Source organism: Gymnoscopelus microlampas (assembly GCF_963454915.1).
Source record: "Gymnoscopelus microlampas genome assembly, chromosome: 1".
NCBI lineage: Eukaryota > Metazoa > Chordata > Actinopteri > Myctophiformes > Myctophidae > Gymnoscopelus > Gymnoscopelus microlampas.
Genome location: NC_139962.1, coordinates 40148965 through 40172443, shown reverse-complemented (window position 1 = coordinate 40172443; position 23479 = coordinate 40148965). Strand labels below are relative to the sequence as shown.

Here is a 23479-nt window from a genome sequence, read left to right as displayed (position 1 = left end):
AATATGAATTTATGGGTGCAGAATTTGGCCCCGTTTCAAAAGCTTTTATTTTATTCTCCAATGCAAGCCTCAGTTTATTCCTGTGAAATTCAGAAGGCCTGTAGAAGACAGAACAAATGGTAGTTTAATATGGAGCTGTGTTGGAATCAGTCTGTGGCTTTGCAAACCTTGTCAGTTTTGGCTTTTCAAAAACAAAAATGATTATAAGGTGGTTGAGTGTTAAATCATCCAGCTTAGATAGGAGGCTGCAGCCAGTGGTAGGTGCAAAGTTATCAAGTTGAGCAGCTTTAAGACTCATTTGTACTCTGTCGCACCTCTTTGCTTGACAGAGATTATGAAGTTTCAACAACAAAAACACTGTGCATTCACTTTTTAATTTTTCCCCCCCCTCAGTTTTGTCACATGAAAAGGGTCATGCGACAAAGTTAAGTCTTAGGTCTAACTTGTGCATCTGTCTGTTTATGAATCCCGTCATACTAGTATATCATCTTGGTAGGACCCTAAGTCTGGCTCAACTAGAAACAGATCTGGCAGGCAAGGTATTCTTGATGTGTAATAGTTTATTGTTGTCTTAGCACAGAGTGACTGACAGTCTACTACTAAGCAATTGTCTGGGGGGTATAAAGCTATAGATGGACATCCCACATATTGTAGGGGCTGCACAGAAGATGTGTTAATGAAAGGAGTAGGCACAGTGTTGGCTTTATTTTTAACCGGTTGTTTGTTTAGCAGGAATTGGCAAGAACATATTGGCAGGGCAACAACAATCTTACTATGAGTAAACAGTGCCCTGTTTGGTTTGACCGTGCTCCCATGGTGTTATGTAATGGGGCACGGGGTCTTGTATGCCAGATAACTGGCTTCCTCTAAATGTTTTTGTGTCAGAATGGCAGAGAAGAACTTCCAAACAAGGCCAGTCGATTGTATTGTGGACTGAAGATTAAATGATGTGGTATTTGTTGCACATAAGAGGACATTTGCTCAGAGTCCACCAGAAGTATTTGTCATTACTCTGCCTACATCACACCAGGTGCAGATTTACGTCATCACAACAATTACACCGGTGCACACAAGGGCAATATGCCGGCATTCCAACATTCTTTAGAGAGAGGACATAGCTAACAGAGATGGGATGAGGCAGGCGTGTCGAATGAGAAAGATAAAAAACTAGAAAATGTGCTCCTCGGAGCACAAGTCTCCGCCAGCAGACTTGTGTTGGGAATGTTGGGAATGTTCTAATTCTTATGTTCTAATTCTTACAAAAAATAGAACATGTTACTGTGTCATAGTAACATGACACACTGTCTGTATAAGTGTCCTATCCGTCCTGTCTGTATAAGTGTCCTATCCGTCCTGTCTGTAAGTGTCCTATCCGTCCTGTCTGTATAAGTGTCCTATCAGTCCTGTCTGTATAAGTGTCCTATCCGTCCTGTCTGTGTAAGTGTCCTATCCGTCCTGTCTGTGTAAGTGTCCTATCCGTCCTGTCTGTGTAAGTGTCCTATCCGTCCTGTCTGTGTAAGTGTCCTATCCGTCCTGTCTGTGTAAGTGTCCTATCCGTCCTGTCTGTGTAAGTGTCCTATCCGTCCTGTCTGTGTAAGTGTCCTATCCGTCCTGTCTGTGTAAGTGTCCTATCCGTCCTGTCTGTGTAAGTGTCCTATCCGTCCTGTCTGTGTAAGTGTCCTATCCGTCCTGTCTGTGTAAGTGTCCTATCCGTCCTGTCTGTGTAAGTGTCCTATCCGTCCTGTCTGTGTAAGTGTCCTATCTGTCCTGTCTGTGTAAGTGTCCTATCCGTCTGTCGGAAAGGCGACATGTAACCACTAAATGTTAGCTTGGCTGATGGCACTCCAATGGACTGTAAAGGGTCACTTTGAGTTAAATGAACACTGTGGGTTTTATAGTGTAGATTGTGGCCCCAGAGATAAAAGAAAATATATCAAATGGGGTCAATACATATCAAACTGGGGGTCCTTGAAATTCAAAACGTTGAGAATAACTGATATAGCCTATTTCTCCTTCTCTCTCTCTCTCTCTCTCTCTCTCTCTCTCTCTCTCTCTCTCTCAGCGGACGAGGTGTTCTGCGAGATGGTGAAGTCCAACCGTTTGTGTGAAAAGAAGTTGTTCCGTCAGTTCTGCTGCCAAACCTGTCTGTTGACAGGCTGAAGAGAAAAGCCCTTATCTCCCATGAACTCTACGCAGTTAGCTTCATTCTGTTTTGGAGAAAGAGGAAAAGAAAAGCTGACAACCTTTTTAAATTAAATATCTACCAATTCTCTGAAAAGAAGTACCACATATTCTTAACTTGTGCATCTTGTCAATAGCACAAAATAATATAAATTATGTTTTTTTTTTTACATAGCATCCCTATTCTGGGTATGCCATAATAGGCAAACATTCGGCAAACATTTGCCAAAAATACCAGATCTGCAAACTCACAACGTTGCAACGTGTTGTAAGGCTTTAGATCAGATACTTTCGACAAAGAGATTTGGTGAGATGAAGTATATAGGGTGTTGTGGTTAAAGAATAATGTACTTGTTGAGTCAGCTGGCAGATAATGCTGTTATTACTGACTTCTCAATAATATAGCGATATTGAATGTTGATTTTGTTTTTCTTTTCTTTTTTTTACAAAGTGAGTTCATGCCATTTTGGAAATTGATTCCTCAAATTTCATCCTGCAAGCTGCATAGGATAAATGTGATTTTCATAAGATATATTTTTAAAGTGGTCTTTTTATAAACTACGTGCATCATATAGAACATGTGCAAATCACTTTGTACCCCAAGACTGCATCGTTGTACAAGTGCATTGTGGATAAATAAATAAATAAAAAGCTCATAACCTATTAATCAGTTATGATAAAGCATTTGCAGAAAGAATGTCAATTAGATTTCTTTTTAAAGAGAAATCTGTAAAACATTAACTACACTGTTCAAAAACTGTACATTTAGAGATGTATGTGATGTTTTTACATTTGTGTTCAAGGACTTAAATAAATATGTTCATTGTTTATATCTGTCATGTATTATTTGGTTTTAGTTTTTATTCCTACAGTACTTTAGCATATTCTTTCATCTCTTAGTTGTCATGTTCAATATTCCATTTTGTCCTGTGTTAGGTGTATCCACATGCCTCCTCTGATACATAAGCGTAGCATAAATAAAATAACTTCTCCACAACCTCTGGAAAAGAGCATACCTTTACCTGAAAGGGGAAACCTGCACAGTAAAGATTTAAAGATTTCATTCTCTGATATAGGATACAATATTAATATAGTGTTTTTATAGAACATTATCTATGAATAGCACAGTATATTAATTAATTTATCAAACTTTTATTTCACCCCAAGAAACCATTGACACCAGAATTAGTAAGCCTGCATTGGCTCCTGGTTAGGTCCTGTATTCTTTAATCTTCTGCTACTAACTTTTAAGGCATTGCATGGTAGGCCCCCCTATGAGTCAATGTGAGAGATGAGCACTGCTGGTTGGCAATGTGTTAATCAGTTACAAAGCCAAATTAAATACTATCTATCTATCTATCTATCTATCTATCTATCTATCTATCTATCTATCTATCTATCTATCTATCTATCTATATATATATATCTGATATACTGAAAGTACCTGGGGTACACTTGGACAATAAACTGGACTGGACATCTTGTACATATGTCCCGTAGAAGAGGGGCCAGAGAGCTTTATTTCCTGAGCAGACTTTGGCGTGTGCAGGACTCTGTTGAACATGGCCATTCAGTGGTGGTCAGCTCAGCGCAGTGCTGTATGCAATGGTATGTTGGGGGTCAGCATCAAGGAAAGTGACACCAGGAGGCTGAACCAGCTTATCAGGAAAGCTGGTTCTGTCCTTGGTACCACCTTGGATATTGTGGAGGAGGTGGTCAAAAGGAGAATGACGACCAAATTCCTTGGTCAATAGACAATCCCTCTCATCCCCTACAGGACACTGACAGGGCAGAGAAGCTCCTTTGGCAACAGGCTGTTACACCTACATTGCGATAAGGAGCACTATATAAAAGACCTTTCCTGCTTGCCACTATAAGACTTCTCTAGCTGGTTTGATCAGGCTGATCAGGCTGGGGATGTTAAAATCAAGTCTCAGAGGGAGAGAGGAAGAGAGAGAGGGGAGGGAGGGAGGGAGAGGGAAAAAAGAAGGGAGAAAGAGAGAGATTGTGTGTGATGTCAGACCGGGGCTCACTCATCAAGAGAGAGGGAGAGTGAACCTGACCACACTGATCAATTCGCTGAGAGATGACATAGGCCAGACATAGGCAAAGCATTTCAAATACAGTAGCTTCTTCAGTGTTCTCCAATAAAGTGTTTTGTTGCTGTTGTTTTTAATATTGAAATATATCAAACTAGAAAAAGTGCTCCTCTGAGCACAGGTCTCCGCCAGGTCAGGTAGGTTATTGTGGGCCAGCAATGTTCGGAAGTCGCCAATCAGGATGGAATATGAAAAATCGGACAGATCCGTCTTGATCACTTGACTGTAGAGATACCGATTTGCATGATGTTTGGACACAATTTGTAGGAGTAATATAAAAAGAATTGTTTTGCAAAAATCTGCCTTCTGGTGGCGCTATAATTGGGTAATGTTTAAAGGGTGGCATTTGTTCCTCAACATAGTGCGAATGTGTGTGCAAAGTTTCACCACAATCGAACACTGCGTTTATGATTTAAGGCATTAAATCATTTTGTTCAAAATGGAGCACACCTGCAAACTTTCCAAGCCATTTTTAGCCAATCAGGATGAAAAATCCTGAAAAGACCCGTTTTGTTTAATGACTTAAGAGATACTGTGTACCGATTTGTGTGATGTTTGGAGTAAAAATGTTTTTGCAAGAATCGGCCTCCTGGTGGAGCTATAACAGGCCCATGTGAAAAGTTTGGGGCAGAGGTTCTGCTCTGCGAGTGTGTGTGGACAGTTTCGCAGCCATCATGCCAACGGTGCCGGAGATTAGCTGTTCACAGACGGACACACACGGACGGACGGACGGACGGACGGACGGACGGACGGACGGACAGACAGTGTGCAAAACGTAGTCTCAGCCATGCCTTCGGCCTGGCAGCCCTAATCTTGATATGACTGCTTGAACTGTGATGTGCTCTTTTGAAACCCTCTTATTGTGTATGTTGGGAAATGTCCAAGGCTCTCTCATTTTCAGTAAGTGACTGCAAGCCTGGTTGTTTTTGTGAGTCAAATGTGTGTTTCCCCATTGAGATGTTGACATGGATTATGGCTTTTCCTGGTAATGTTCATATTCTCGTTCCTGGCAATGTTGATACTGTATACAGGCTTATCAACATTTTGACATAATGACTTTGCTGTTTGTTCTACTGTCCAAGTGGGAAAATACATCCCTGTTTGAGCAAAGGCAGGCAATATAATACACTGCTCAATTAAAACAAGATTTATACTAATTATTTGAATGATCTAGGGCAGCCAGGTCGATTAATTGTGGACCTGAGCAACCCATCCCACAAGTCATAAACAAGAGAACTAAGCCTCACATAATAAGCAATCAATATACAACATGCAAAGTAATCAATATCTAAATTCTGGAGCTGCTCCATAAACAGTGAATGGAAGACTTTGTGGACTGAGATTATGTTTGTTATTTTAGATTAACCATTCCTTATATTTTAACGTAGTATTGAAGGGTTCTGAGCTAGACAATGCACCCATCTCCCCTTAAAATCCTCCTGGGTGCCCTTATACAGTAGTAACTTTTGCTTTCATCCCTAATTTATTCTCAGTGGAGCCCCTCCACATTTTACATCTGGATGATATACTGTATCTCACATTTCAGATTAGTTTTTTGGAAGCAGTGAGCCTTGTTCAGAAATATTGACTATCATAAGAACTACGAATCCTAAAACTGAGCATAATATCCTTTTAAGGCCTTCTTAGATTATTGGTTAAGAGAGCATTCACATACATTCCTTTTAGTGTGCATAAACAGAGTCTGACAAACAATACAGATTTTTAGTATCAATCTTAGAAGCGTATCCAAATAGCTTTCACTTAGAGGCACCATTAGGTTTTCTCAGAAAGCATTATGCATTTGGGTCGGAACGACTGATCTAAAAATAGCAAATGAAGCAATTGTAAACCAACTGACACTGAGGATGCCCATACAGCATACTTAAATACAGTACGTAATACATATGGACCCTGGGGTAAGCTGGGCAGGAAATCCTTACAGCCTTCAGTTTACTTCAAAGTGCTCTTTTAATCTATAGGCCTATACTGTAGTTCAAGTTTCTGACCTTATTTAGGATCAGAATCTGTGCTTTTCTAAACTTCATCCTTATTCCTTGTGAGCTTAATTATCCATCCAACACACACCACATTAATCATTATGTTCCTAGTTCCTACACTTTTGTGTCTGCCTGTGTGTTTTCTTCTGTAGCCTACAGAAAGATACATCATCATTATTGATTCAATTACTGATGTCTGTGTTTGATATAGCTGTGCGATGGCAATGACTTTGCAGAGGTGTCTGAATCATTCAGCAATGACCCATTTCTCAGTCTGATAAATGCTATCTGACTGAGGAAGTCTCAACGATACAGTATTAATCTTATTAAAGTTACTGGTCCATGACCATCTCAGTGTACAGGGAGACTAGTTTCTCTGCTGGGAGCTCTTTATGCAGCTTCCCGAAATTAATGATTAGGCCACAGAACAGAGGAACAATACAGTCTAATTCTGACTTCAAGCCATTAGAAGAGATTACCCTGTCTTCAAAATGTCTTGTGTTCATTTAAGTGTACTCAGTGTTAGATGCCAGCCTACATTTTAAAATGCCATTCGCTTTCGTGTTGAAAGGGTGTGGAAATTGCAAGACTTTAAAGTTGCTAGGTATAGCATAGGTAATTCAGTCTGCCATGCACTGTTGCAAACATGTGCAACAGGATGATCCTGATCCGCTTGAAAGGTTCCTCACCTGACAGACGTGAGAAGGGATTCAAAAATTCGGGCTCTGAGAGGCATCATCGAGGAGGTGAAGTCCAACCTCTCAGCAGTGGAGACATTCATCATCTTTAAGAATGCATTCAAATCTATCCATCAAGGAAGGTGATGAGAATTGACTCGATGCATATATCATCACACGTGCTAAATTGATAACACTGGATGGTAAAACTAATTGGTTCACGATCACACGATAACAACACAATAAAGACACCCTCAAACAAATATGAATAAAGTATACCGATGTATATAATCATCCGTATTATGCATATAATCATCCTGCCTGGTGCAGATCAAGAGACACAGCCAATAAATATAATATATTTGTATACAGACGTATACAAGGTGGGACTCTGTCTGAATGTCAAGAAGAGAGAATCTACAAGCTTGTCAATTGTTGTGAGCTTGTAGATCTGCTATTTTTACCACATGTTCACCCCCGTATAGGGACACCAGGGTTCATGTCGTTAGAAATGTCCTTTTTCCTTGCCATCATGCCCATAGAGTCTATCCTGCTCTATGGCTGCAAGTCATGGATCCTCAGCCTCACCCAACGACCTTCATGTTGAGCTCCCACCCGTAATTGGTAAAAAGGCAGCAGCATGCAGCTGGCAGGTCATTGCCAGAAACACCTGGAGCTCATGGCCCATCAAGTTCTCCTGTCGGAACCAAGAAAAGGGGTTCAGGAAGTAAGGTAAAGTAGGCAAGGTAGGCTAGTGAAAAAGGATATGTATATATATACACATATACATATACACACACACACACATATATATATATATATATATATATATATATATATATATATATATATATATATATATATATATATATATATATATATATATATATATATATATATAATTCTATTATTTCAAAAGATTTAAAACAGTTTAAACAAAAAGTATTTCATAACAAAAAAAAGAAAAAAAAAGAAGTAGGCCTATGAAAATAGCAGATCTACAAGCTTGCTACGTGGTGCTTGGGCTTGGGAGCTTGTAGATTGATTGATTGATTGATGTACTTTATTTAGTAAGACGAAGATGAGAACAACAGTACATGGAAGTACAAATTCACAATACAAGGTCTACTAAACTGGAAGACTCTTTAAGCACTGAGCTTGTTTAAGATGAGATCCCCATCCACACAAATCATGATGACATATAAGAGACAGACAGATAAACACACTACTATACAGAATGTTACACAATCAGCTTACAGGTTACTGGTATGAAGAGTGAAAGTAGGGTTTTACACTCCTTTACTCCTTTTGGCAGGGCATTCCACATTTTTGATGAATAGCATGAGAACGAGTTCATTCCCTTTGTTGAGCCAAATCTGGGTTGAACATGATTCGTGGAGCTACCTCTGGTGTTATGATCATGGACTTCATTAACATTTTGGAAGCATTTTGACAAATACAGGGGAATCCCAATGTTGTGGTGTATCTTGAAGACCAGGCCCTGCTATTCTGCTATTTTCACTTAGTTTGGGTCCCAGAAAAACGTCTAATTTCTTGAGCTAAAAAGTTTGGGAACCAGTGTTCTAATCTAGATCTAGAACACTCAGAAACGATCTAAAGTTTGTGCTTTGCTGCCCCCAAACACGAGGGGGCGCAATCATAAAAATGCAAACCTATTTGTTGAGCGGCTGCAGCAGCCAGACAGTGTCTCTTCCGGTCGGCAGCAAGCGTGTTGTTAATGTTCTCCATGAGATTTGTATTAAAAACAACTTCATATAATCTTGCTCTTTTCTCTCACCGTCGACATGGTGAAGTTAACAGCCGAGCTGATTGAGCAGGCTGCTCAGTACACCAACACTGTGAGAGACAGAGAACTGGATCTAAGAGGTAAGTTACATTTCAGCCCGCGGATTTCAGAACAATTAGCCTTGCTTGCTAACAAGCTGCTAACCACAACCATTTGTATGAACCATGTTTGACCAGAAACCATATTTCAGTTGCATCGCAGCGTTAAGTTATTCCACCATCTCCCTCCCAGTGGTGGAAAAAGTACTCGAGTGTTTTACTTAAAGCAAAAGTATCAATACTCTTACTGCAATGTAGAAGTACTCTGTACTCAGAATTCAAAATGTACCTACAGTAGAAGGTGGCTATTATGCAGAATGTCCCATTTCACACGTTTTCAAATGTATAAAATGTATTCAAATCTTTTGAAAATAGCAGATCTTCAAGCTCACTATGGTATTGGGAGCTTGTAGATCGGCTATTTTCAAATGGCCGAAATGCATATAGAGCTGAAGTGGGTAATGTATATTTTGTAATAATAATCAAAATCTACAAAGTAACTAAAGTTTTCAAATGATTGTAGTGGAGTAAAAGTATAATACTTGCCTCTGAGATGTAGTGGTATTGAAAAGTATTGAAATTTGGAAATACTCCAGGTAAAGTAAAAAACACATGCACATTATACTTACGTACAGTACTTACTTGAGTAAATGTACTTAGTTACTTTACACCACTGCCATCTCCATTTTCGTAGGTTACAAGGTCCCGGTGCTTGAGAATCTTGGAGCCACTCTTGACCAGTTTGATACCATCGACTTCTCTGATAATGAGATCCGAAAGCTGGACGGCTTCCCTCTGCTCAGGAGGCTCAAGACGCTGCTCATGAACAATAACAGGATATGGTAAATATAATAACTGTACTGTAAACAATCAATGCCTATTTGGAAGTAGAATTGTCACTACCTTCAAATGTATGTGAAATGTTAGCCTCGGATCAAGACCACCATAGATGTATTTTAACCTATTAAGACCTGGAACTGTTTCATTTTTAGATTTGAGATAAAAAGCATTATTTTACACTTTGGGCTATTTTTGAAAAATCGTGAAAATGTGTGCAAATCTTTGAATATATATATATATTTTTTGAGCGAAAAGTTTTTAACTCAAATCGTTACTTCTGGGGGTCCCTGGAACAACATATTTTGATGGGGGTCCGCGGCCAAATACATATAATTTTGGGGGTCCTTGAAATGAAAAAGATTGAGCACCACTTATATAGAAACATACGTTTTTCAGAATACTGTTGGGATTCAGGAGACATGTAGAATCGGCTTCAGGTCTTAATGGGTTAATCCAAGGCATCAATGTGATGATGATGTCAGGAGGTGCTTGTGTTGTAGAATTGATAGTCGATGTGTGCCTCCTCTTATGCACAGCCGCATCGGTGAGAACCTGGAGCATTCTCTGCCATGTCTATCAGAACTCATTCTTACAAGCAACAGCATCCAGGAGCTGGTGAGTCATTACATGTGGTTACAATTTAGATTTTTGTTGTTGTTGGGAGGTATAACCTTAACTTGTATTAATGCACATGATTCATTTGTTATTACTTTATCCATAGGGCGATTTGGATCCTCTGGCCACAGTGAAATCTTTAACTCTTCTCAGGTATGCTTCACAAAGACCCGTATATGACGACAATTATGTGCATTTTCATGTTATCCAGCACTGCCATTGTGAGTGTACATGGTTGTAACAATATAATTCAATATCCAGTCTGTTAAGGAATCCTGTGACAAACAAGAAGCACTACAGGCTCTATGTCATCAATAAAATCCCCCAGATTCGTGTTCTAGACTTCCAGAAGGTGAAGCAAAAAGTAAGTGCACATGGTTGCTGAGAAATGAGTTTTGGTCTCAAGGGATGGCTTATATTTTGAGGGCCTGCATGAATCAGATTTTGATTTATTTTTCTGATGTTGTCTCTTGTTATAATGCCCTGCAGTACGATTTTAACTGTTACATTCATTGTTGTTTGGTTTGGTTTAAAAAACGAAATGACAAATTGTGGAAAGTTCTACCCTGTTGACCAATCTTGTGCTTATAGTATTACTGGGTTTGACGGAGATGTGTTTTATAGAAGCTTCGTTTACTGAAATGTCATTCGCCTGATATTAAGAAATATATTAAATTGAATATGCTTTCGCAACATACTGTTAACGCTCTAATATTGTAATATATGATTGAAACTGAATAGATTGATACAATTCTGCACTAATGTCATATTATTGTCTAATAAGTAAATAAGTTGATTGAATTTTAGAAAGTATTTGTTTGAGCGTGACTCTTTTACTCTTATTTTTAAATATAACTTGTCTGTTTGCCTGCTTGCCTATACCCCTTGGATGTGGGTTTCCCGTGTAATGATAAGCTTTCACTTTAACTGTGTGATGTATCGCCATAGGAACGCCAGGAGGCAGAGAAAATGTTCAAGGGCAAACGTGGTGCTCAGCTTGCAAAGGATATTGCCAAGCGAACAAAAACGTAAGATGAAAGTTCCTGTTAGACAGCAGCTCCTTAGAATCACTGGATTCCGACAGGTGGAGGCGGTGGGGGGTGGAATTGGCAGAATACTGAACACAGGCAGCACCTGTCGTAAAGCCACCACCATGGTGTCTAAAATGTGGCAAAAATGTTCCCACTCCACTAAAGTCACAGCTCTTCACAACAGTGTTTCTTAGGACTGCTGTCTCTGGACATTTCCCTTTTTGTATCAGTTTATTTGACCTAAGAAAAGATACTACACCTGAGATACTACACTGGTTGAAAGGTTGCAGAAGCAGGGTGTTCATTCATGATGTCTAACTAAAGTCTGTCTGTTTCAGGTTCACCCCTGGTGGAGCTGTTCAACAAGAGAAGAAGAAGACAGGGCCGTCTCAAGCTGATGTGGAGGCCATCAAGGTAGCGCAATTTTTCACTTTTTGATACCATTACGCTGCTTCTTTAAGACCTAGGTGATTGTCACCATGGTGAATCTTATGTTATCAGAGATGGCTCAACCTAGCTCATTTTGAGGGACCGGGCAGGCAGACTTTTTACTTAATGGCTAGTAAGCATAATGGGTTCAGAATATTCTATTATACTCTTTTTCCACCAAGATTTGCGTGTACTGTATATGTCAGTAGATTTATACATGGGAAAACTTGCAAAAAGTACTCTCAAATACACCGTTAGGTGCCTGCAGTAGATTTCTCTTTCACACACTCACTCTCAACCTCTATAGTTCGTGTCTCTCTCTGCTGTCCTGTCCTGTCTGTCTCTCACCTCTCCTGGTTGTATACAACATTGATTTCATTATATCCTGATTGATCTGTGCTTTTGTTCAATGTGTTGCTTATCTTTTCAAGTTATGCACAGCTGCATCTGTCGCTACCCTCTCATGTACAGCCGTGTCTACTTAATCTTTGAATATGCCCTGTAATGTTGTCTAGACCGCCGTATCTGTTGCTGTCCTCCTTGGGTTGTTGCGTCTATTGCTACAGTATGGACATACCACATAGCCTGAGGCTATTCATTTGATACGGTTCACCGTTAAGATCTTAAGGATGTCTGTGAGAATCCAACCTCAGGAACACACTAGTTTGGGTTTGACAACTATGGGGAAATTATTTAGAGAATGAATCGGTTCAGAGAGGATGATTACATTTCCAGTGAATGGAGGTTACAACAGTGAACATGTGGTGTTTGTGTGCGTTTTTTTATTTCACTCGGACGTTCAGAAAAGGACGAGTAGGAAAAAGATACCGTTTCCCTACTGAACACAACCAAACCATTTATTGCTGTTCCAAATCTGGTACAGGCCATGCGCGTGTCCGTGCGCTCCTTATCTGCTCGCCAATGCCATTCATCTACAGTAGAAGCACACAGAGGGGCTTTCTAAAGGCCGGTTTGTGTCTGTCTGTGAGAGAGAGAGATGAATGCATATTTTTGCGGTTTGGCTCTCATAATGGGTCGTGTGGGTGCGGGAATTAAAATCACTGATCGTCAAATCTCTAATGTTACCCATGGGTGACAAAGGATGGGACAGGATCATGTTTTGGTGTACGTTGTCTTGTAGTGTTGTGTATTTCTAACTAATTTAAGTCTTCTGGAGGGGACACGATTGAAACGAGCATGATTGAAACTGAGGGCATCTGAATGTTTAATAAATGTTAATGTAGTTGTTACTTTGTATATTTGTATTTTTTCACATTTACAAAATTGTGTGTGAACCATGTTTTTTGTTTTTATTTCAGAATGCTATAGCTAATGCATCGTCATTGGCAGAAGTGGAAAGGTTGAAGGGTATGCTTCAGGCTGGTCAAATCCCAGGACGTGATACAAGACAAGGTTAGTAGTACTCTATATATACAGTAATAGTAAAGGATAGCAAGGGTCAAAAACATTTAACCTGTTCTGTGCTGAAATTGACCCGAGAATAATTGGACCGGTCCGAAATAGACCAGAGGTTAATTCAAGATTATTAGACCTGGTCCAAGATTATTAGACTTAGTCAGGTTAATTCAAGATTATTAGACCAGGTCAGCTTAATTCAAGATTATTAGACCTGGTCCGAAACGGACCTGAGGTTACTTTGAGATTATTACACCTGGTCCGAAACAGACCCGAGGATAATTATTCCTAGTCCGAAACGGACTTAAGGATAATGTGAGATTATTAGATCTGGTCCGAAACAGACCTTGATGGGTCTAGACCCATCAAGACTTTTTTAGCCTGATATCAGATTGAAGACTGAATGCTTCAGTCTGACATCGCCTCCACTCTCTAAGCAATTTCCAAGGGGGGAGGGGATTTGATTTTCCCTAACCAAACACTACAGATCATTGTACCGGTCCTCTGTATAAACTGTAGTTTTGGGCCATTCGTCAATTAAGTAAATACTCCATACCCAGGGATGTGCGCAGGCAAAGTATTTGCAGTTAGTTAGTTATGTATGGGCAAGGCGTGTGTTCGATGTCTGCTTAGCTGCGACAGTCACCACACACACACACACACACACACACAGAGTTAAGGTCCACGCGTTGTGATTCACAGAGAGAAGCTTTTCTCTGCAGCCGTGAGATAGGACCCGGAGTCGCGGACCCCCAGCGGATGCTTTGGGGGTCCGTGGACCCAGAGTCGTGGAACCCAGCGAATGCTTTGCGGACCACTTGGTCTGCTGCATGTCGCTCTGCTGCATGTCGTCGCGGACCGGACGCTCTGTTCCGTTGTGCTCAGTAAACAACACGCCAACATTAGCACCAAGAGCTAACAGAGTACATCCCATAGCCTGGGGGAACCGTAACCGTGAGAACAAACCCTGTGGCCGCATGCAAAACTCTAGCCGTAAAGTTGAAGAGTTTCCAAAAAAACGCTAATAAACAGCTTGAATTTGGGAAAAGTGGAAAATATCGTTCCTGAGTGTCTGCATATGGTAATGATTATTGCCTGTGTGCAAGTTCAGATCAATTGCTGAACGCACTGAGGAGAAAAACCTGGTCAGACAGAAGGAATGCGGTTCAGACAGAAGGAGAGAGGTTTGTAGAATTATAGGAGGATGCGTTTGCATTATTGAAAAATAATTAGGTCCCATAGGGCCCATAGCCTGAGGGGACGTTCAGATGAACGTATTGCACTGATTGATCTAGTCACTGAATGACCTGTCTGTTTCAGTTCACCCCAGTACTCATTGGATAACAACTTTTTCAGATGTTAAACTGCTGTTTCAAAACACAAGGTCCCTTGCTACCCTCTAGTGTATGTAGTACTGTACATATATCCATCATTGGTCATACGGCAAAAAGTATGAAATCAATAAATCTGAATTTTAGGCCAAAAAATGTATTTACTTCTATAATGCTGCATTAACTTATGTCTGTTTTTGGCTGTATAGGCTGCAATGTTTGTATTTTGGTCTATATTTCCACATTGTAGTTCTTTCCCTCAACAATTCATATGAACCACAGAAACCTACAAAACAAGACCAACATGGAAACAATAACCAACTCTTTCTTTTTTTAATTTCTGTGGTTGGAGAACATTACATTGACTTGATTGAAGCAAATCGAATGAAACTAATTTGAAGCCTGCTACACAGTGTGCAAGAAAACACAAATTAGGAAATCTGGGTATAAGGGAAAGGGCATTAAGAGTTGCATATGAAGTCAGAAAAACAAAGTACACCACTTATTTTGACAGTATGGTTTTAAGTTCATTAGGAAAGGTTACTTTAATTTTCATTCTGACCACTGTTCCAGTTTGTAACAGTTTTGGCATGTCCTAGGATGTCCTTTTCCGTCTAGGTTTTGTAATCTATTAACATTGGTGTTTCGGGCATAGGCAGCTGATTTACCATCTGTAGGTTTGTTTTGATACTCATAATAAAAATCTGCTTTCATTTTCTCTCCTTGTGTCTAGAAAAGAAAAAGATCAGATATTTCCCTTCAGTCCTTTAAAAAAACATTTTTTATGTGCTTTCATTTTCTAACTTTGCTTAATTAGGCAGTGGTGTTCAGGAGGTAGGGTAGTTGCCTGGGAATCTGAAGGATCTAACCCTTCTTAACATTGTGATGAAGTGTCCTTGAGCAAGACTTTAACTGAATCCCTAACTGCTCCTCGGTGCTTTGCTTATATTTGTTTATTTGGGACAGAGCACGTTAATGAACAACATAATTATAAAAATATAACATGAGTTTAGCAAGAATGCTAAATTGCATCCGTAGTCCCTAGGCAGGTAAGAAAAACTGAAATGAATACAAATATATTTTTTAAATTCAATAGCGTCCTGATTTGCCTTGAGCCATTGTTTCAAATGGTTCTTAAAAGTGGGATATGTACTACACTCCTTATTGCAAATGGTAGGTCATTCCAACAGATTCTTCCCTTTACAGACCGCACACTTTATCAAAATGTGATGCGACTATATAGCACCTCAGTCTCCTCTAGTAGTGGTCGTAGTGCCAATGCCACTGTCGGCCGATATCTAGTCTCATATCACAATATGAATATAATATTGATACATATTGAATTGGAATGCATATCAAATTTGTGCTACTTTGAAATGCCGTCCACACAATTGGACAAGTTGAAATGCAATGTGCATGTGTAATTGTTTTATGTACTCTTATATCATTCCACACATTAAAACAAAACACATAGTTTTTACACACATTAACGTACATTGGGGTTACTCAATTACGAGAGTTAAGTATTAGCGGGACCACTCAAACCACTGAAACCCTATATACTTTAACCGGAGTCGGGGTCTATACAACCCCTCCCTTTTCCCCTCTACACTAAATATATTATGATCTGCTATTTTTGCTGAATGTTCTCCCCAGAATAGGGCCGCTAGGATTCAAGTGGTTAAAGAAAATTCAGTTTCACAATTTGTTTTACATTTCTGGCCAGGGTTAACGTTTTGGCACGTCAAGCTCTAACGAAGGATTAATGCTGAATTAACGCATATATCATTTGCCATGGAGAACTTGGCCCAATTTGAGATGAAGCTGCTTTAGCTGCTACTTATTGTGAGAGTTTGATGTTTCTTTCCATAGGCCAACCTGGAGTGGTGGAAGAAGAGGAAGAGGAGGACGAGGAGAGTGAGGTGGTACAGATGGAGCCCCAGATGGGGGAAGCTGTGGGAGAGGAGATGGATGAGGAAGAACCAGAAGAGGAGGCGGAAGATGATGAAGAGGACATGGATGAGGGGCCACCGGTGAACGGCTCATGAATTCCCTGACTGATTTCTTTTTTTGTTTGTTTTTTGTCAATTGAACATACGTAAATGTGCGTGACAAAATGTTTATGCGAAGCTGGATCCAACGTCTTTTTGTTATTATTTGACCATTTGTTTAATCAAAGTACTAGAAGTTCACATTTGAATCCAATCCACTCTTTTTTGATATTATGTATGTACTGTAAATTAATTTGCTGGCTTCTAATAAAAATTTCATTTTTATTAAGCAGGTGACTTCTCAATGTCATTTAAATTGGATATATTGGGTGTAGGTTATGCTGCCATCACAATGTTTAGTTGACTTTGTCAGTGATTTTGTGTTGAATATGTTATACCATGAATGATAACTTTAGTCTCCCTAGCCGCAAGCAACTCTTAGATGCTGTTTTTAATGGGTGGCATCTCGAGTTGATAAAGAAAGATTTTTGTACAGGATCTCCTCACTGATCAGTAGGAATACATTGAGGACTCTAGCTGGAGCACTCATCCAATGTCACTTCGATGCACCTGATGGTACCATAGCACCACAAAGGCCTTAAAAACAAGGCTCCAGACATCCCAAAACAAACTGGTCAGGCTACTGCTTGGCCTTACATCTACAACTCATTTAACCCCTGCTCACTTGGCTAGGGTGGGATGGCTCAGGGTAGAGGACAGAGTACAGCAAATTGCAATGGGCCTGGTCTACAAGATGCATTACACCACAAAGACACCCATGTACGGTACATGATGTACCTGTCAAACTACATCACAAACGTCAAAGACGTCCACAAACAACACCAGAGGGAGCTCCACAAATCACGTTCAACCCAGATTCGGCTCTAACAATATGCCACCAAATGTGGAATGCCCTACCTAACAGTCATAAAAAATGTGAATCCTTTCTTTCCTCCAAAATCGCTCTAAAAGAGCAGGTGGCTGCAATTCGGAACTGGCAACTGACCCCTGTAACAAGTCTATATGACGTTTTTGCATAGTATTGTATATTTGTCTGTCATTCATTGTTTTGATGAATTGAATAGACATGGACCCCATTGGAAACAAGCCATAGTGCTTTCTTGGGTTTTAATCCTTGTAGCAGGCCTTGTATAGAACACTTTCTGTGCTTTTTTTTGAGGCAAACTGTTAATAAAGTAATCAATCAATCAATCAATCAGACTGCTTTTCCTCCGGACTGGTTCTAAACTTTGTTATGGCACTCTATTGCCGCCTGCTGTCAATGTTTGGTACGGCACGATCAGCGGAAGCTCTGAGAGACTACCACGTCATCCTCCAGATTGAAGATAGCTGCGAAGCTAATGTCAACAAAGATGGTTGACGGAGTACTCGGTCACCACGAATAAATAAAAACTGCTGAAGAAAACGATACAGCTGTAGCTATCGAACGGAGATTTGAAAGCAAACAGTGCCTGACAGAAATGGACGACGTGGAGATTACTGATGTAGATGAGGATGGCGTCCCTCAGATACAGACTCAGAGGGCTGAGGCTCCACTCCAAAACCAGGATTTCAGTTTCATGCAGCAAATAGGTACGCTAGCTAGCTGTGTGCTAGTTTTTTTTTTAAATGATTTGTTTTAGCCAACAACATTAATAGGACGCTTTCACTCTTTTATAATGGGATGGGTAGACGTCTGTATACTTGGTTGCTACCACACTAGCTATAGCACCTACGCAGCTATTAGCCTGCTAACTTTTCTGAGATCCAGGAAGTGTAATGTTACACCGTTCAGTTCTTAATTAATAACTGTTGAATAACATTAAGCTCCGACCAAATGCTGTTCAATTCTGATTGTGGCTGGTTAGATACATTAGTAGCTACACTACAGCTACTTTGTTATTTAAAATCATTCAGCGATCCTGTGGTACCGTATTGTACAAGTTGGCTGTTGAGTAACAGGATAGGTGGGCACCAAGGAAGAGTGGGCACCTCGGTGTTAAGTTGGCTATTTTTTCCAAAATGTAAAAAAAACAAATATTTGGAAAATGTTTTTAAGTAAAGTATACATAATTAGAACATTCAATAATTAGACAATTCAACAATTAAGGTCTAATATTTCTACAAATTGCTACAAAACCTGTATATCCAGTCATTTTGGGGCATAAACAAGAAGTTGAGGGATAGAATTAACTAAGTCTGATAATGATGTACCGTGCATGTTCACATCATGTATACTTTTAAGACAATTTTTCAAATAACATTTTGTACAAAATAGCCAATTTTACATCTAGTGCCCACCAACCTGTATCTGGCTGTTACATTTTGGAATCCATTGTCATGGTGGGTGGTTTTCTGCCCTGATATGAATGTATTTCTCATCCACAGCGGGGGAAATCCTGTCTCAGTACGGCTGGTACCTGCTGGTATTGACTGCGGCTGTGTACCTGTTGATCCAATACTTGAGCAAAAGAAGAGCAAGCCACAGGAATTCAGCCCAGGAGACTGTGCAAGGTAAGAGCCATTTTCAAAATGCCCAATTGTTTTGTAAATGAGTGAGATTTGTGAAAATTGCAGTGTTACAGATACAGAATCTACCAGTTGTTGGAACCACAATAACATCAGAAACAAATTGTGTGCCTCACCCTCCTATGATGGTAGTGAATACATTTGAATGGAATAACAGCGGCGACTTATAGAAACATGCATGTCAGTCTATTAGTAGAAATGAAGAGTTATAGAGTGCTACATTTTGCAAATATATATAAGTCAATAAATGGATATTGACCACCTATTGACATTTTCTGTACAGATCCAGTGTCTGTGGTGAGAAGACAAGAGGCCCTGGAAGCAGCCAGGAAGAAAATGCAAGATGAACTTGATGCCAAAGCAGCGCTGTTCAGGGAAAAACAGCAACAGGTGAATTTGTGTAATAGGCTTCAGCCTAATGAAAGAGTTACCCAAATACCCATTTTCTTAATGTATTTATATTTATCCATAGTCATTATTACATTGCCAAACACAACTGAATAATTGAATCAATGTTAGGCAAACACAATTGTGTGATTGATAAGTCATGAATGTTAGACATTTCATTCTTAAATAAAAATCACGCTTTTCTCCAGGTACTATTTTCAGCTGGAATTGTAAAATAAAGCTGCATTTAAAATGTATTTGTGTTTTGAATGACCTATTTCAATCAAGTCTCTTAGTTTTCATTGCATACTGGAATGAAAGGAATCCATTGGCATGCTCAAAAATGTAATAAATGTGGTATGCTTTGGAAAATAGTCGGCAGTAATGTCAAGTACACCGTGAGTCATAGTCAATGGGATAAACATGCCAAACCACCAATATTGTCCTTTAACCTCACCTCAAAATGTTTTGTTTCCTCTTGTGCCCCAAACAGCAAGAGGAGGAGAAAAGGAGGCAGAAAATAGAAATGTGGGACAGCATGCAAGAAGGAAAGAGTTACAAAGCAAAGTCTGCTCAGGTAAGCCAGGTTAAATGATACTGAAGTTATATAACATGTAAGGCTATGTATTGTCAGGCTATGTATTGCCACACTAATGAATCTCCCTGTATAACACGGCAGAACACTGAAGAGGAGAGCTTGTCAGCCACGGGGCTGAAACCTAAGACAGACAAGAAGTCTCTAAGGGGCACTGGTATGTAGTGAATTCATTCAGGTTTAATAAAAAAAATCTGGGACAGTTGTATTTTTCCAGTTGCATCGGTGTTGTTATTTTTCTAAAGCTGGAACAATACCAGCCTGACAGTCTAGCAGTTGATCCCTTAACACATTCACTGCCAGGGGTTTTCTAAAACAGGCTGCAGCCTCTGCCAGTATTTTTAACGATTTTTTACCTTTTCAAGTAGTCACAGAATATTTATCTCCAGTATGATCGATCCCCTAATGGTTGCTAATCACGGAGGGTTTCACTGTGCTTCCGCGAAAAAAAGAAAGGAAAAAAAGGCCCGCTTGTTCAAATTGCCTAATTAATAAATGAGGTGGACTTGTCTTTCTAGCACAGTCCAACAAGTGAAAACAAACATACCTACACTGCAACACAAGTTTGAAATACAGTAAATAGACATGTTTTTATTTCAGATTTTGAGTTGCCCACTTGAAGCCACCAGTGTAGCTATAGCCGTTGTAAGCAATGGGTGCTTATGATGACGAGAGCGTCTGACACTTTCAGTGTGTCAGGCCCTTTACAGAAAAAATCCACTTCTCTGTACACTCACTTAATTTCAGTTCCTCATTCTTGAAATGCACGAGAATAAGCATCCATACCTGAGCATGAAAGAGCCACCTATTGCTCGTCATAGCCTGGCCCTACTTCTTTAGTGACAGTAGGCCTATTCTGAAATGTCATATACTGTACTGTGTCCTCGACCAGAGATACCAGTCTCAGTTCATTTATTAATTCCAAAATGTGACGATGACTACATCATCAACAAAAACAGCCACGGCATGAGTTTGCTCTGTGTTTTTAAATGTCAACATCTTTGTATGTCCCATTATGTTGTACAGAGAGTTAATGACAATGATAAAATAAATGATTTACAAGGTCCATGAAAGAACTCTGCATTATAATTTAAATGTGACATGAATGTGTTTCATATGCTTCTATCAGTGTGTCAGTGAACAAGAACTGACGTGTCCCATTGCTGTGTGCATATTTGGACATATTCTAGCCCAAAGCAGTTAAAGCAAACTTTTAATTGTTATTAGGACCTTGTTAATTGTGATTTTGTCTTCGCTATAGTATTATTATATGGAGTTGAGTGTGTTCCTTTTCATATATTCACAATAATATATTATTGTCATTCATTTGTCATTGTCATTTAAGTTGGCTTGATGAATTGAATACACAGGACCACAATGGAAACACACCCTTAGGGCTTTTTGTGTTGTCCTTTTAGCATCATTGTATAATCGTACCACTGTACTATTTGCAAACTGTTAATAAAGTATTCAATACAAAATAAATCAACTCAAAGACAGTGCATCATAGTATACATTACATTGCAGTGCATAATAGTATACATTACATTGCACTGTACTTTTTTTGCACTGTAAGTTTTTTCAGCGTTTCATTCGTTTTCAAAAAATACTTAATTTATTTGTTACTTATGATTAGCATAATGATTCATTTGTGAAGGCAGTGTAGTAGATGTGATATCCATACAAATTATGTTCTGGCTAAAGTGTTGTTTGATTGGTTGTCTATGTATTAAGAAAATGAAACCATTATTGATATCACGTCAATAACCTGATACATTTTTGACTGGGCCTTGCCCTACACATGACTTTGTATGGCATATAGGCATATTTTAGTTGTGATTGGTAATGGTTCCGATCCGTGTGACGCACATATAAAAGCCTTTTTAAATGCAACAAAGCGAGTGAGAGCGAGACAGACAGACCTCAACTTTGCTATGTTAAGTTTCACTTTCTAGTGACATAGAGGAAACATTACTATGCACAAATGTCCATATAAGATGGTAGTTTGAGTTTCATCTTTTGCTCTCTTTTGATAGACTCTTTTGCAAAGCTTGCAAATTGACTGTGTGATATCCATGGGCTCACCTTATGCATTACTTAAACTGAAGGCAGAGAGAGGGAAGGAAAGGCAACAACAGGTGTCCAGTGTGCCTCATTCTGTTTTAGACATATTTATTATTTATTTGTACTAGTAACCAATAATTTGTGCCCTGTTTATATATTAGGCTATAATCCCCTGACTGGAGATGGAGGAGCGAGTTGTGCATGGAGACCCGGGAGGAGAGGACCATCTTCTGGTGGATGAGGTTAAAGGAGGTTGGAGCCACTGGTCACTATGACTGGTCAACTCTAACCCAAATGACATATGACACAACACACACTGACCTACTGAATGGAGCTGGCAAATATCACCATGCCTTCACAGTTACCTACAAAATCTTTTTTTTTTACATCCCTTTGAAACTGCTGATGATGATTATTATTTTTGCCTTAATGGTATGGCCTTTGATAATGCTACAAAACAAAAAAGAATGTTGAAACAAATACAGTAAAAAAATGTTATATTTTCTGTGATATTGCCAAGTGTAACTGTGTTGGGGTTGTGGAATTGTAAGCTTCTAATGATGCCATTCCTGTAAATGGTAACTTACCCACTGGGTTTGGCTGATGAATTTCAGAGTACGTGTGTGTTATTTTATAATATATTTTTTATTATCTTTGTGGATGTGTACCACCATAGCTTACAGTAGGTAATAGCAGATTGCTTCTGCTTTGCACTGCAGTGCTCTTGTAGTAAATGGTGGTAATACAATTAAATGCACAAAACAATATGTTTCAAATATAGTTGAGATTTTCATATTGCTCTGTTGTTCTGATTAATTGTAAATGCAAGGGAAGAAGGAAATTGTGATGCACTTTTTATGCAATAAAGATGTTGTAGTGACAACATTATGGTGGTTGTTTCTACGTATTTGATGTTTTGTGTAAGAAATGACACCGGCCTGTCTGCTCTCTTCTCTGAATATTAAATGTGTCCCAGGGCATTGGTGCAAAAGCAAAATGTAGCATTGCAACAAATAACCAACACATTTAATTACAGTATGTTTTTGTAGGAAGGTTTGTTATGCCATAATTTAGAGGTATTGCTGTGAGACAAGAACAGGTAAATACAAATGACACCAGACCTATGGCAGAGGCATGTTATTAGACAGTTCTAGGAGTGGGTTGTCTCTATAACCACTGGCACCTGTGTAGACTCAGTTGAGGGTCAAATAGTAATATTAACAGATCTCAAGTGTCCTTGGTTTTCCCAGGGCCCTGTGGAGTTATACATGGCCCTTTAAAACGTATTAATGATGACTGTAATACTGTAGGCATGCCTTGGGCCCATGAATCATTGTCACTTCACTATTTTATGATGTCCCTGGTCGTCAGGAATCTTCCAAGATGTCATGGTTTGTTTCTTTTATTAGAGCAATATTAAGCTAGAGGGAGTGCAATACTATGTAGTAGTGT

At 39.4% G+C, this 23479-nt stretch overlaps 3 protein-coding genes across 4 annotated transcripts in view; all 3 read left to right on the top strand.

The window, feature by feature from the left end:
- The window catches only part of pcsk6 (proprotein convertase subtilisin/kexin type 6), a 59333-nt gene extending 56342 nt beyond the window's left edge, over positions 1-2991 (top strand). For both annotated transcript variants that reach the window (XM_084060743.1, XM_084060742.1), the window contains one exon: positions 2063-2991. In XM_084060743.1, the coding sequence (XP_083916869.1) occupies positions 2063-2160 (98 nt within the window). In that variant the 3' untranslated portion in view covers positions 2161-2991. The remainder of the gene's footprint in view (positions 1-2062) is intronic.
- A 5675-nt stretch (positions 2992-8666) lies between these two features.
- On the top strand, positions 8667-16741 carry snrpa1 (small nuclear ribonucleoprotein polypeptide A'). The gene is made up of 9 exons (XM_084062286.1): positions 8667-8841; positions 9494-9641; positions 10176-10254; positions 10361-10407; positions 10516-10618; positions 11203-11282; positions 11624-11699; positions 13034-13127; positions 16334-16741. The coding sequence occupies exons 1-9, from the start codon at positions 8760-8762 to the stop codon at positions 16507-16509; spliced, it is 885 nt and encodes a 294-aa protein (XP_083918412.1). The 5' UTR covers positions 8667-8759; the 3' UTR covers positions 16510-16741.
- A 1037-nt stretch (positions 16742-17778) lies between these two features.
- On the top strand, positions 17779-22912 carry selenos (selenoprotein S). The gene is made up of 6 exons (XM_084064266.1): positions 17779-18045; positions 18841-18966; positions 19265-19371; positions 19862-19945; positions 20048-20120; positions 22189-22912. Exons 1-6 carry the CDS (start codon positions 17934-17936, stop codon positions 22266-22268), a joined length of 582 nt encoding a protein of 193 aa, XP_083920392.1. The 5' UTR covers positions 17779-17933; the 3' UTR covers positions 22269-22912.
- The last annotated feature ends 567 nt before the right edge of the window (positions 22913-23479 follow it).

Excerpts from the sequence above, each read along its gene's own strand:
- snrpa1 (XM_084062286.1), top strand. The coding sequence starts at position 8,760 with ATGGTGAAGTTAACAGCCGAGCTGATTGAGCAGGCTGCTCAGTACACC. Across the intron at positions 10,255-10,360 it reads GCAACAGCATCCAGGAGCTG|GGCGATTTGGATCCTCTGGC; the intron begins GTGAGTCATTAC and ends CTTTATCCATAG. Across the intron at positions 11,283-11,623 it reads ATTGCCAAGCGAACAAAAAC|GTTCACCCCTGGTGGAGCTG; the intron begins GTAAGATGAAAG and ends TGTCTGTTTCAG.
- selenos (XM_084064266.1), top strand. The coding sequence starts at position 17,934 with ATGGACGACGTGGAGATTACTGATGTAGATGAGGATGGCGTCCCTCAG. Across the intron at positions 18,046-18,840 it reads CAGTTTCATGCAGCAAATAG|CGGGGGAAATCCTGTCTCAG; the intron begins GTACGCTAGCTA and ends TCTCATCCACAG. Across the intron at positions 20,121-22,188 it reads GAAGTCTCTAAGGGGCACTG|GCTATAATCCCCTGACTGGA; the intron begins GTATGTAGTGAA and ends TTTATATATTAG.